The sequence below is a fragment of the Danio rerio genome, chromosome 5, assembly GCF_049306965.1.
Source record: "Danio rerio strain Tuebingen ecotype United States chromosome 5, GRCz12tu, whole genome shotgun sequence".
In the NCBI taxonomy this organism is placed as follows: domain Eukaryota; kingdom Metazoa; phylum Chordata; class Actinopteri; order Cypriniformes; family Danionidae; genus Danio; species Danio rerio.
Window position 1 is genome coordinate 33,107,501 of NC_133180.1, and position 13,498 is coordinate 33,120,998.

Sequence of the window (13,498 nt, forward strand, 5' to 3'; positions counted from 1 at the left end):
TCATGTTAAGCTGTATAGAAGTGTCTTGAAAATTATCTAGTAAAATATTATTTACTGTCATCATGGCAAAGATAAAATAAATCAGTCATTAGAAATGAGTTATTAAAACTATTAAATGTGTTGAAAAAAATCTTCTCTTCGTTAAACAGAAATTAGGGAGAAAAATTCAAAAGGTGGAGCTGCTCTTCAGTGGATCAGCCTTTAACAGTGACTACTTAATCCAAATTAAACTTCAACACTGACATTTATGCTAAACTCAATTAGTTTTGGTTTGACCAGAACTACACCAGCACATTCCACAATCTGATTTATTGTTATGGCTTTTCATTGTTGCTTTTGCATCTAATTTAAGCTGCCTTGACACAGTATACATTGTTAAAAAATTATATAGAAAAAAAGATGAATTGAACTAAATTGTTGTAGTATGATGAGAGCTGTCACTGGGGTGGTACCTTTTCAAATGGTACAAATTTGTACCTAAAAGGTTCATATTGTTAACTCAAGGGTACATATAAGTACCTAAATAGTACAAAAGTGTTTCTCTTAAAATGTTTAGGTACTAATATATGCTTTTGGGATACCAATATGTACCCTTTATGTACAAACGTGTACCTTTTGAAAAGGTACCAACCCAGTGACATCTTATTTCTGAGAGTGTATAATTTTAAAACATTTACTTTAAGTAAAGTTAATTTTGAAAATAGCAGCACTACAAAAAAACAAACAAACAACAACATTAGAAAACAGAAATCAAAATTTTATCTGAAAACTCTCAAAATCAATGTATTATAATCCTTCTCTGCCAAAAACACTGGAGGAACCAATCGGAAGATTTATTGTGGGGGGAAACATAGATTGTTAAAAAAAGACTATTGATGTAGCCAATCACAGTAAAACCATGAAACAATTTCAGGAAAACTACATAAAATTTAGACAGTTTGCAAAACTAAGCCAAGATGGGAGATCTTATTCCCCCAAGTATCATACATTTTATGCACACTTACGTTTTTAGTCACCGATGCATTTTTTTTTTTTCCCCACAAATAAACTCCACCAACAGCAATTGCCATTATATTTATAGTATATTTCACATTACACTGTCATAAATCATACAGTACTGCTATAAAATCTTTAAAGGTTCGCACAATAATGAAAATTGTCTCCACTTTCTCCTCCTCTAATTGTTATTCTGTTGAATACAAAAGAAAATGTTTTGAAGAAGAATGGAAACCTGTAACCATTGACTTTCATGGTAGATTTCTTCCTATTACGGAAGTTAATGGTCGCAGGTTTCCAGCTTTCTTCAAAAAAATCTTCTTTTGTGTATCCTCAATATGAGAAACTCATCATGGTTTGGGAACACTTGAGGCTGAGTAAACAGTGAGTCTATTTGCATTCTTGTGTGAACCAACCCTTTAACTGATGACAAAGTATCAGTAATGAATCTATACTAATAATAATAATAATGAGACAAACACAGTCACCATAAAACTCAACAATGACCCCAACTATACAAAACTAGCAGACGGACATTTAAAGGCACATACTGACCAGGTATGTAGAGAAACCATTATTGTTTACACGATCAAGGCTGAAACCAATCTGGGGGGAAAAAACAAAATGTTGAAAGGCATGTAATGAAAGCCAGTTTCTTGGTATTCTCCCTTTAGACCACAAAGATGCATTTTCAGATTCTGTCATTAGTAAATGATGTCTTAAATGTCAAGATGCTAAAGTTAATCACAAACATGAAACTTTTTTATATTTCTTATTTCAATTTTCATATTGCGTTGTTTCTATCGTATTTATATATTTCAGCGTGTGATTGATTTGACAGAGGTGAAAGTCTGACCGTGGAGCTGTCAATGTTGTCCATCTTGCCACCAGTGAAGCTGAGGTGGCTCATGTTCATACTCATGTAACCATCTTTATAAAAGCCGAAAGTGTTCAGGTGGACCCGCTGACGGATGTCATCCTGCGACAGAACAATTGATCAGAAGCTGATGAAATCAGCTTTAATAATCTGATTCACATCATTTGCATTATCTCACAACACAGCGAGTGACTGATAATCACAAGAGCATCTGTTTCTGCATTGAGCAGTCATGACAATACAGCGACAATACAAACGTCCTACAAAACAACCAAAACACGCTAGACACATACCTTGAGTACAAGATGATGGATTCGACACTGACTTTCTATGACAAGCACTATAATAATCACATTAATAACTGTAAACATACACATCTTTCCGGACGCCATTTTTAAAACCGCTTCAACAAACAAGAGCAGGTCACTTTCACTATTATTTCCGGTTCACGCATTCAAATGAAGAACGACCTCTAATGGAAGAAAGGAAAAGTTGTGAAACCACGTAGTACGAACAACATAAAAGAAAACGGGTTTGTGTGGTGAACTTGGGTTTGTGTACCTGCGTATAATGTATAGACTGTAAAATGTGTCTTTGTTTTTGTCTTCCAAAGGGTAAAACAAAGAAACGTTTCGTTCATACCAAATTAAAACCGTCTCACAAATATATAAAAATGTTTTTTTTTTTCAAATATTTATTTTTGTTTTCGTCACATTCCGTTTTTACACACAAAATTAAAATGCGATATGAATAAACAGCTTTAAAAAAATGTTGCGTGAAACTGTCGTAACATAATATTGAAACGAACCAATCGGAAAATGTTTAAATTCTGCCGTAAAGCGCTTCGTGACAACATCACATGCTACCGGCGTCTCTGCTGTTAATGTCAATATATATGTTAACGGCAGTGAGAGTATGAAGTTATAAAGTTCATTACATTTATAACCTTAGGTAAGCCACGCGATTTTATTCTAACGTTATGGGATATTTCTTTAATGTAACCTTAGATCTCAAAATATGCTCGGTAGGGCTTGAGAGATGTCATGTAATCTGCGGAAGACTGAAGTGTACCTGCATATCAAACTGAGCCTTTACGATCTCACTGTTAAAAGTTCTGTCGTTGAAGAATGTTTAACACGAAGCCCGAGGCTTAACTCAAAAACAAAGACCACATTCATTTGCTTCTCTGATTCCAGTGAGAGAATGAGCGGACACACTGTACTGGTACTGTACGGCAGTCAGACGGGAACAGCGCAGGACACCGCGGAGAGGATCGGCCGACAGGCGCAGAGGAGGAGGCTGAGGGTCAAGGTGGAGGCCCTGGACACTTACAATGTGGTCAGTGCCAGTTGTCCTTATACTCTACAACTGAGGTAAAGTAGACTTTATATTTGAACATTCAAACTTTCTCCTTAATTTCATTTCACAAAAGTATTCTTCGCTAATTATATAGGAAATCATATCAGCACCGCAGAGAAAGACTATCAAAGTACAACATTGTTCACAGCCAGTTTAATAGTGCTGATCTTGTTTTCAAGCCCTACTTACATGAGATTTTAGACCGAATATTAAAAGTAGTTTGGTAAACAATATAGAGACGATATATAGAAGTATTCTTTGCAAGTTATAAATATGAGAATCATATTAGCAGCCAATGATTATCAAAGCACACCATTATTTACTGTCAATTAAATTACGCTAAAGTTTTTTTAAGTGCTACTTGCATGACATTTCAGACCAAATTTTCAAAGTAACGTGGTAAACAATATAAGGTCTGGGCATGGGCCGGTATAAGACTCTGACAGTATGAAAACCAGTTTTTCAGTACTGTGATTACTGCTCTAAAATATTTTCTTTTTAAATGTCTGGGGGAAAAACAAAAATAATAATGAATTATAATGATTAAAATGAATCTTTGACTTCTGCTGCCTTCATTCGTTTTAAATACACAGATTTCATGACAATTTAAAACAGCATCTATGGATATCTTTTCTGCAGGAGATACTGTTGTTAAAAAAAAAATAAAAAACATACCTTTGTAACAGTAATACAGAAATTTTGGGTGGTTTTAAAACATTTTCCATACTGCGTTATACCTTGAAAATGGTTATCATCACATGTCTAATAAGGACCCCATCACAAGTTGTCACTAAACGAATATAAAAGCAACTTTACCTCAATCACTATCATTTATAAGACAACTTTGCATGATGTATATGTTTCCTCATCAGGCTAACCTGATTTCCGAGTCTCTGGTGGTGTTTGTCTGTGCCACCACAGGACAGGGGGACCCTCCAGACAATATGAAGGTCAGACTTAAAATTACAAAATTTATGCACAACAGGTTTAAAGTGTTAAATTCTGTAATATTTGCTGCTTATAGAAATTCTGGAGGTTTCTGTTCAGGAAGTCTTTGCCAGCTGATTCTCTTAGTCGTCTTGACTGTGCTGTGCTGGGTCTTGGAGACTCTTCGTATCCAAAGTAAGATGACTGAAACATGCACAGAGCTATCATTTTGCTTTCGTTCACACTTGTATGTTTTTAACATCAGCATCTTAACAGCAATGTATTTGGGGTAAAAGGGGAGATATCTGTAAAACAGAGGACAGGTTTTCTGAATACATATTATGATTGAAACAAGACTGAAATGTTTGGTCAACTTTTAGGTTCAACTTTGTAGCTAAGAAGCTTCACAAGCGTTTGCTTCAGCTTGGTGCAAATATGCTGCTGCCTGTTGGACTGGCTGATGACCAGCATGACCTGGGGTGAGCAGAAGATGCCTACTTTGTATTCACAATTAGCAAAAATCTATTTTTCCCCTTAAAAATGTCAAATGTTTGACATGTGGAAGGGCAATCTTAAGCGTTGAAGAGGTCTTTCACATACATGATAAACTCAAGGCAATCTATAACAATTTTATTTTTTGACAAATTGGTGGCTAATTCATATCAATTCAAAACCTTTTTCTGTGTCATGGACAAAATGTTCTTTTAATGTCCGTATCAAATTAAATTAAAAAAAGTGATTTTATATACACAAAAGGCACATTTAAAGTTTTATTGTTCCAAAGAACTATTTTAGAAAATGATATGTCAAAAAGGTGAAAAATTTGTGTATTTATTTAGCATAACAAAAATGTATAAAATATATACGTAATCATAAAGTCTTGTTGTATTTTTAATGATTAAAAGCTTAATGCTGGCAAATAGATTAAATGTTGAAAGATTGACAATTAGGAAATATTTTCAGTCTTTTAAATGCAATTCAAACATTTCTTGTTCTGAAAATGCAGGCCAAAATGTTTCAGTTTACAGCCTTTGGTTACACTGAATTATATTTTGGCATGAGTTTTCTATAAATCACTGTAAAAACAGTGGTTTCTCTTGACTGTATGCAGCATTGTCTGATTTGTGCATGCTTTCATATTGCACTCTTTACAGCAGATATCTCTTTTATTACTCCTCAGGCCAGATGGTGTGATTGATCCCTGGCTGCTTTCATTTTGGCAGAAAACTCTGTCTCTCTACCCTCCTCCAGCCGGCCTCGCTCCACTCCGCGAGGAAGATAAGTCAGTCTGTCTCATAATCTAACACTCATGCTTTCAAAATACTAGATAAATAATGAATATAAATATTACAGTTTTTATTTAATCCATAATTGTTTTTTTTAGACTTCCACCGCGATACATTTTCCACTTTCTATCTGAAGTCCCAAATAAACCGACTGAGCATCTCCAGACAGTGGATAATAAAAGCTCTCCCACCTCACTGCGGCCGTTTCCAGCTCCACTAGTGTTTAATCAGAGAGTCACTCATACTGCACATTTCCAGGACGTCAGACACATCGAGTTCGACATCACAGGCTCTAACATTGAGTATGAAATATTGAGAATAATATATAGATATTAAATATCACGTCACAAAGGAGTATTAAAGGTTGTGTTCATCTCTGACAGATTCAGTGCCGGGGACATTGTAATGATGAGACCCTGTAATACTGCAGAGGATGTGGAGCAGCTCTGTCAACTACTAAAACTTGACCCAGAGAGTTACTTTACACTGACCCCTACAGACAGCAGCACAGGTCACACATAACACCTAAAAATTTGCATTCTGTTTTTATGTTCCAGACTATTAAAGTGCCCCATTATATTATTTTTGGTGGGATATCCTACAATAGGTTTACATGAAACATCCAATGTCATTTATTCATTTTCTTTTCGACTTCGTCGCTCTATTAATCTGGGGTCGCCACAGTGGAATGAACTGGCAACTTATCCAGTATATGTTTTATGCAGCGAATGCCCCTCCAGGTGCAACCCATCACTGGGAAACACCCACATACTCTCATTCACACACACATACACTACGGATAATTTAGCCTACCCAATTTGCCTATATGTCTTTGGAGGAAACCCACACAAACACGGGGAGAACATGCAAACTCCACACAGAAATGCCAACAGACCCAGCCGAGACCTGAACCAGCGACCTTCTTTTTGTGATGTGTAAGCGCTACCCACTGGGCCACCACATCCAACGTCACAATACCCAAATTTTCTTTCTTCTTAGTATGCAGTGCAGCAAAGGCTCTTTTCTCTTAGTGAAACAGGATCTGGGCTTTGCTATCCCTTTTTCCATGAATCAACTTTGCTCTGATTGGTGAGACAGCACAGTCTGCTTTGATTGGTTTATCCGCTTGTATTATGCTTATTAACATATTTAAATTGCAGTACCAGAGGTTTTCTCGCCACTTGAAAACACGTTGGTACAAACCCTAGTGATGGAGTGGGTTTTATTCATGATTTAGAGATGCATGCAAAGTGGATTTGCTTTCACAGTCCAGATAACTCTTAAATACACAAATAGTTAAATACACACACACACGCACATATATATATTTATATATATATATAAATAAATTCACAAACACACACTATGTGACAACAAATGTACAAAAAGAATAATGGGGCACTTTAAATGCATCAGAACATAAAATACCTGAAAAATTCTGTTTATCTTCCTCTTTGTTGCAGAAGTTCCTGCACGTCTTCCTCAGCCCTGCTCTGTTCGTTTTCTGCTGGAACACTTCCTGGACATTTCTGCTGTCCCACGCCGTTCCTTCTTTGAGCTTCTGGCCACTTTTGCCACTGATGAACTGGAGCAGGAAAAACTCTTGGAGTTTAGCTCTGCTGCGGGTCAGGATGCTCTTCACTCCTACTGCAACAGACCTCGCCGAACAGCGCTAGAGGTCAGAGATCACTGACTGAAAAACACAACAGATTGTTGTTTAAACGGTTTTCTGTTTTCATAAGGTTTTTATTATTATATTTTAACAGGTAACACAGAAAGTATCATATATACTGCATACATTTGAGTGAGATTATGATCTCTGTCTCTGCAGATATTCTGAGATTTGTGGGCTATGTTTTTAACCCTGATCCTTTTGTTGATCAGGTACTGACAGACTTCCCTCATACTACAGCAGAGTTGAGCATTGACTGCTTGCTGGATCTGTTTCCAGAAATTCAGCCTCGCTCCTTCTCTATTGCTTCTTCACTTTTGGTAAATCATTTCTAGTGTTTTATTTCTAGTAATTCTGCATTTAATTCTACTTTGGGTTAGTAAAAATTGAGCAAGGGTACATTTCATTGCAAAAATGATTATTATAATGTTACAAAGAATTTCTATTTTAAATAGAGGTTGTTCTTTTGAACTTACAGCAGCAATTTTTATCAGAGAATCCTTAAAGTCACAATTTTCACAAAAATATTAAGCAGCATCATTTTCAACATTCATATATATTTGCTGAATATCAAATCAGCTTATGATAATGATTTCTAAAGGAATTCCACAGGATTGACACTGATTACTTGAGTAATATTATGTATTTTTTTTTTTAAAACAACATCTTTAAAATCTTTTAATTCCACCATTTCACGCTATTACATTGTCCTGTATTGTACTGCCCCCTTCTAATGTTTTTCTTCTTTTTTTAATTATTTGCCAAATTATGTTTAGCCGAGCAAATAGATTTTCACAGTATGTCTGATAATATTTTTCTTCTGGAAAAAAATCTTATTTGTTTTATTTCAGCTAGAATAAATGCAGTTTTTTATTTTTTAAACACCATTTTAGGGACAAAATTATTAGCCCCTTTAAGTGATATTTTTTCTCAATAGTCTACAGAACAAACCATCGTTATACAATTACTTGTCTAATTACCCTAATCTGCCTAGTTAATCTAATTAACCTAGTTAAGCCTTTAAATTTCACTTTAAGCTGTATAGAAGTGTCTTGAAAAATATCTAGTCAAATATTATTTACTGTCATCATGGTAAAGATAAAATAAATGCATTATTAGAAATTAGTTATTAAAACTATTATGATTAAAAATGTTTTTAATAAATCTTCTCTCCATTAAGCAGAAATTGGGAAAAATTAATAATTCAGTCTAATAATTCAGGGGGACTAATAATTCTTACTTCAACTGTGTGTGTGTGTGTGTATATATATATATATACCTCCTTTATTTCTCTCTCAGGAACACCCTAATCGTATCCAGATCTTGCTTGCTGTGGTGAAGTATAAAACTATGCTCGTAAAGCCACGCAAAGGTCTCTGCTCTTCTTGGCTGGCGTCTCTGGACCCGTCTAAAGGTCTGATCAATCTGACAGAATTTACAAGTCATTTAAAAAAACAAACCACATAATAATTTAGTCAGACCAAAAAAATAGATGTGTTGCTCAAAATTGTTTACAAGTCTTCATTGATGCCCTAAATATGGTTTAGGAGATGTTTACGTACCACTGTGGGTGAAGAAAGGCAGTTTAAAATTCCCACAGGAGCCAGAAAGCCCTGTGATCATGGTGGGACCAGGAACTGGAGTGGCTCCCTTCAGATCTGCCATACAGGAGAGGGTTGCTCAGGGGAAGATGGGTGAGTGAGTGATTTAAGAAATTGATATTTTAGTCATAATTTGTGATGCATCTTCCCTTAAAATAAGGGGATAGTTCACCTCAAAACATTTTTTGTGAGTACATTTACTTACACTAATGCTTCCAACCCTTTATGAGTTTCTTTGTTGCACACTAAAGATGATAACAATACATTTGGAAACCACTAGCCATTGACTTCCAAGGCTGCCCTTTTCTTCAAAATAAACATTTGTGTGTTCAACAGGAGGAGGAAACTCAAACAGGTTTGCAACAAGTAAACTTTGACAGACTGTTCACTTTCAGGTGAACTATCCTGTTAATACAGTACATATTTAATGGCATAGAGGTATTTGATAAGTAGAGACTGAACGTAGTGCTGAGTCTCAGAGCGCCTTTATATCCTACATTCTAACCAATGTTGTGGTGTGTTTCAGCTAATGTGCTATTCTTTGGCTGTCGATCTGAATCTAAAGACTTCTACTGTGGATCAGAATGGCAGGAGAAGGTGCAGGCGGGACAAATGATACTCGTCACAGCCTTTTCCAGAGATCAGGTCAGACCTGGATTATTTAGCTTTTACCTTAACCTTTTAACAGGCTTCCTGGTTGATCCTTTATCCATAGGGTATCATTAAAACAAACAAAAACTGTCAAGAACTAAATTTAACAAAATAAATAGGTCCAAACTTTTGTTTAGAGTGCAAGTTAAAGGGATGGCTAATGACAGATGTGTCCAATAAGGAAAACACCCAACATGTCCAGTGCTGGAAAATCTTTGAATAAGAAAACCATGCTTAATCGCATTCTCCAGTATGTGTCACTTTTTTTAGTTGTCTGAAACATGCTGCACTTGTATTTCAAAGTGACTTTATATAATTCAATTAATCTGTGTAGTGCAGATATCGGAGAACTTTGTACATCATATTCTTAGTTGACCTCATTCGACAACAATTTTACCATTATATATAAAAAAAAAATAGAAGAACACTTTTTTTGTTCTTCTCTTTTTTAGTTATTGTAAAAGATTTGTTGTGAAATGAGATACGTTTATAAATGTTTTTTCGAATATATCACTACTGGTAGGCATTTTTTCATTATTAAATGGAACATCAACAACTTGCATAGCTAGGTATAGAAAATATAGCCATGAAGTCATGCAGGAAATGATCATGTGACCAATTTCTCAAATTAGAATTTAAAAAATGGGACACATCAGTTTGTGTTTGTGGATATTAATGAAGAAATTAATCAATATAATAATTGAAACATGATGTGCTCATTTGATTTTGCAGCATGTTGTTCTTTTAGAGGTTATACCTAGGGCAAGACGGAACCTGCAGACTTTTTTTGCTATTTCTTTGGAGAATTTTGGTAAAAGTCTGCGGATTTTTGCAGAATTATTTTGGGAGTATCACAACTAAAACCTTAATATGTGAAATAAAAATTAAGATATTTTTAACTTTTATTTAATCATTAAAATGCAAATCCAATTAGATTCACTTTATATTGGTTAAACAAAGCAAGTCTCTCATATAATATCTCTACTAAAAGACAAGAAATATTACTTTACAAACTACATTGTACATAAATCAGATAAGCATTTTTACATTAGTCAATAATATTACTGTAATTAATTTAAAAACTAAATATAGATTTTCACACATTTACTCAAGTAAATAAACAGAATAATGATAAAAAAAATCTGCGCGCGCAGATTCTGTGTGGGTCTAGTTATACCTCATGGGATATATTGTAAACAGTTTAAATGTTTCACTTGCAGGAGGATAAAGTCTATGTTCAGCATCGTGTGAAGGAACAAGGCAAACTGTTATGGAATCTGATAGCAAAGAAGAATGCGTTCTTTTACATAGCAGGGTAAGTCTTTTGCAATTGCAACATTAATAAATGTTCAGCCTTCTATCTTTAGTTTGCTATAGAGCAATATTGCAGTGCTGTTCATATTTGAGAAGCAGGACAGAAATGAGCAGCTCTTTTTTTTTTACTTAAGGAATGCCAAGCATATGCCAACAAGCGTATGTGACGCACTGAAAGCAGTTTTCCAGAAAGAAGGTGGCATGTCTGAAAACCAGGCACAGGAGATGCTGGATGGCATGGAGAAAAATGGACGCTTTCAAAGTGAAACCTGGTCCTGATGTCTCAATTTAAACTGCAGCCTTGATGAGCAATACAGCCTTAAGAGTGAACCTAAGTTACAAGCTGATTGGATTCAACCAAGTTTGAAAGGAGAATGTCAAGCTTCAATTGTGGGGTGCTTTTGATTTATATTTATGCATACGTGTTCAATCATACATTACCAGTTATATTCTTTTTAAAAAATAAATATTGAAGGAAATAGAAGATTTAGGATTTTTTTTTGGTGTAATGTTGCATTGAGGCTTATTTCTTTTATAAATTCAAATATTAGATAAACAAATGCCATTCAAAATACATAATCAAGATAATTTTCATTTTAATGGCTATTTTTTACTTAAGAACATTGACTATAATTGAGTGTATCAAGTCAACAATGATAATTAAAAGTATGGTTTTAAAACAAGGAGTTGGGGGATTTTATACAACTGACAGAATAAAAATATATAAATGTGTATGGGAAAAGATGAACATTGTAAAGAATAAGGTGCTGAGAAAGCACCTATAATTAAAATCAATAATGCTGTTGTACAAAGACTGCTTCAAAATATTGGTTTATTCAAGGCAAAATACAATATATGGTTCACTTGAGAGTTTTCTGTCAACAGCTGTAAATTCACACATACTAAAACATTCAAGTTCTCATAAGTTATTAAAAAGTTTTCACACAGCATTCAGTGCAACAGACATGCCTAAACTCCAATTAATCAGATATAAAAGGGATAGTTTACCTCAGGATAAATTACTCGTCACAATTGTGTGTCTTTTACTTCATTTAGAAGTCATTTTGAAAGGAATCCTTTTACACCATTTTACAGGCTCATTTTTAAAGTTAAACAGTTGAGTTTTACCATTTTTGAATCTAGAGTGTCTGAAAATAGTCCTCATCATGAAGCCCTACACTTGTACCACCATTTAGAATTCACAAAATATCCCAAATGTACTAGCCATGGTACTGCAGCAAAGTTCCTCGATTATTACGCCAGAATGAGAGAATAGTTCCTAGCCATATTGAACAAGAAAGCAGCAACTTCTCATTTTCTGTCAGTCTAAACTACATGATGGAAATTCAGAAGAGTCAATCTATAAATAGGAAAATTATAAATTTTGGCAAGAAGCTAATGGTCTAATCTGATTCAATGATCTATGCTAAGCTAAGCTAAAAAAGCTCCAGCCAGTTTCAGAGTTCAGCTGAATGGATTAAAAAAATGGTAAAACTCAACTAAAACCCTGAGCCTTTTTTTTAAATGAGAATGTTCCTTTAATAATGTTGGTAACTGACATACTGACCATTAAATAGATTTCTCAAGTATTATTTTCATCAGAAGTCAGTCATGATATGATCATGAAAAAAACAAATAATTTTTGGATGAACTATCCCTGTTCTCGGCACATCCACTGCTAAATGTGAAGCAGTGTGTGTGTGGTTTACATTTTTGTCCTGATTGTTTTTATCTTCCACTGTGATGAAACCCTGCTGAGACTAACAGAAGACTTCAAATGGGAGATCAGCTGGAGTGTAAGCAGTTCACTTCTCAGAAAAGCTAACAGTCACAATTTCTGCATTCATATTGATGACAACCACAAGCTCAGCTCCAGCTGTCATAATACAAACTTTAAAGGTCAATAAGAACCTTTCAGACTCCCATACATAAAACCCATTTTCAAGTCTTGCGCCTTCACAAAAATGACCACAATGGCAGTAACAAGTAGCTCCTGTGTGGCTTTATTGATCCTAGTTTCCCTTTCTCATAATTGGTTTCAATACAGATGGATAATAAAAGTACTTGCCGAATGGCTTCAGCTATCTGAGTGCAAGTGCGTGGACCTGATAGATCTCCTCAGGGAAGTTCTGCTGCTGCTCCTCATAGATGATGCTGAGTCCAGCTCTGGCTACAAGACGGTGCAGCACATTCAGGTCCCGGCAGACGCTGCTGTCCACGTCATCAGGGATAACACCCTCATACGCAACATTATCCTTCACCACGATCAGGCCTTCAGGACGCAGACCGCTCCGGCAGCGTCTTAGGAACTCCACTAGGTGATCGTCAGTCAAGTGACCTACAGAACAAATGGCATTATTGTGTTTGTCAAACTTATAGGGCCTGTTCCATAAAGTCTTATTAGCTGGCTACCTTACTCAAAATGAAAGGTCACTATGTGGTAAAACTTAGGAAAATATTTTTTTATGACAATTAAAACTTGAGAAAAGATTTTTTTATGACAATTATTTAATGACAGGCACAATAAATAATTAGGAAATTTTTGTTTAATAACCTTTTTAAATTTATTCACACAGATTTACAAGTATACGAGTGCCATTTTATGTTTTATTTTTTAATTAATAGAAAAAAATCATTTTATATAAAAGGTAATTATTAAGCTTAGATTTTTGAGTCTCAGTATACCTACACATTATAAACTATACAAATGTACTTGCACAAATAAAGCATGATGCTTTCCTTGTTTCCTCATGTTTTCTGTCATGGACAGCTTTTCAAATTTGCTGTATAAATATTTTTAAATGTTAAATTCCTT

General features: G+C 34.9%; 3 protein-coding genes across 13 annotated transcripts in view; 1 reads left to right on the plus strand and 2 right to left on the minus strand.

Moving 5' to 3' along the window:
* Positions 1 to 2,304, minus strand: part of gpr107 (G protein-coupled receptor 107) — a 32,946-nt gene extending 30,642 nt beyond the window's left edge. For 3 of the 4 annotated variants that reach the window (XR_012406067.1, XR_012406066.1, XM_009301549.5), the window contains exons 1-3: positions 2,167 to 2,304; positions 1,853 to 1,975; positions 1,552 to 1,602 (exon numbers count right to left, since the gene is read on the minus strand). Coding sequence is in view for 2 of the 4 variants with exons in the window: in XM_009301549.5 (XP_009299824.1) it covers positions 1,552 to 1,602; positions 1,853 to 1,975; positions 2,167 to 2,265 (273 nt within the window). In the remaining 2 variants the exon portion in view is untranslated. 4 annotated transcript variants of the gene reach the window in all.
* A 25-nt stretch (positions 2,305 to 2,329) lies between these two features.
* Positions 2,330 to 11,495, plus strand: ndor1 (NADPH dependent diflavin oxidoreductase 1). Of its 5 annotated transcripts, none has more exons than XM_073950020.1 (15): positions 2,330 to 2,405; positions 3,070 to 3,246; positions 4,105 to 4,182; positions 4,257 to 4,354; positions 4,540 to 4,638; positions 5,340 to 5,441; positions 5,544 to 5,747; positions 5,829 to 5,956; positions 6,909 to 7,123; positions 7,330 to 7,437; positions 8,417 to 8,531; positions 8,665 to 8,811; positions 9,245 to 9,363; positions 10,590 to 10,684; positions 10,818 to 11,495. In XM_073950020.1, exons 3-15 carry the CDS (start codon positions 4,177 to 4,179, stop codon positions 10,960 to 10,962), a joined length of 1,581 nt encoding a protein of 526 aa, XP_073806121.1. In that variant the 5' UTR covers positions 2,330 to 2,405; positions 3,070 to 3,246; positions 4,105 to 4,176; the 3' UTR covers positions 10,963 to 11,495.
* Positions 11,496 to 11,498: 3 nt separating this feature from the next.
* ntmt1 (N-terminal Xaa-Pro-Lys N-methyltransferase 1) overlaps positions 11,499 to 13,498 on the minus strand; it is a 46,122-nt gene continuing 44,122 nt past the window's right edge. For all 4 annotated transcript variants that reach the window (XM_073950093.1, XM_073950092.1, XM_005171824.6 and 1 more), the window contains 1 exon segment: positions 11,499 to 13,021. In XM_073950093.1, coding sequence (XP_073806194.1) covers positions 12,765 to 13,021 — 257 coding nt within the window. In that variant the 3' untranslated portion in view covers positions 11,499 to 12,764.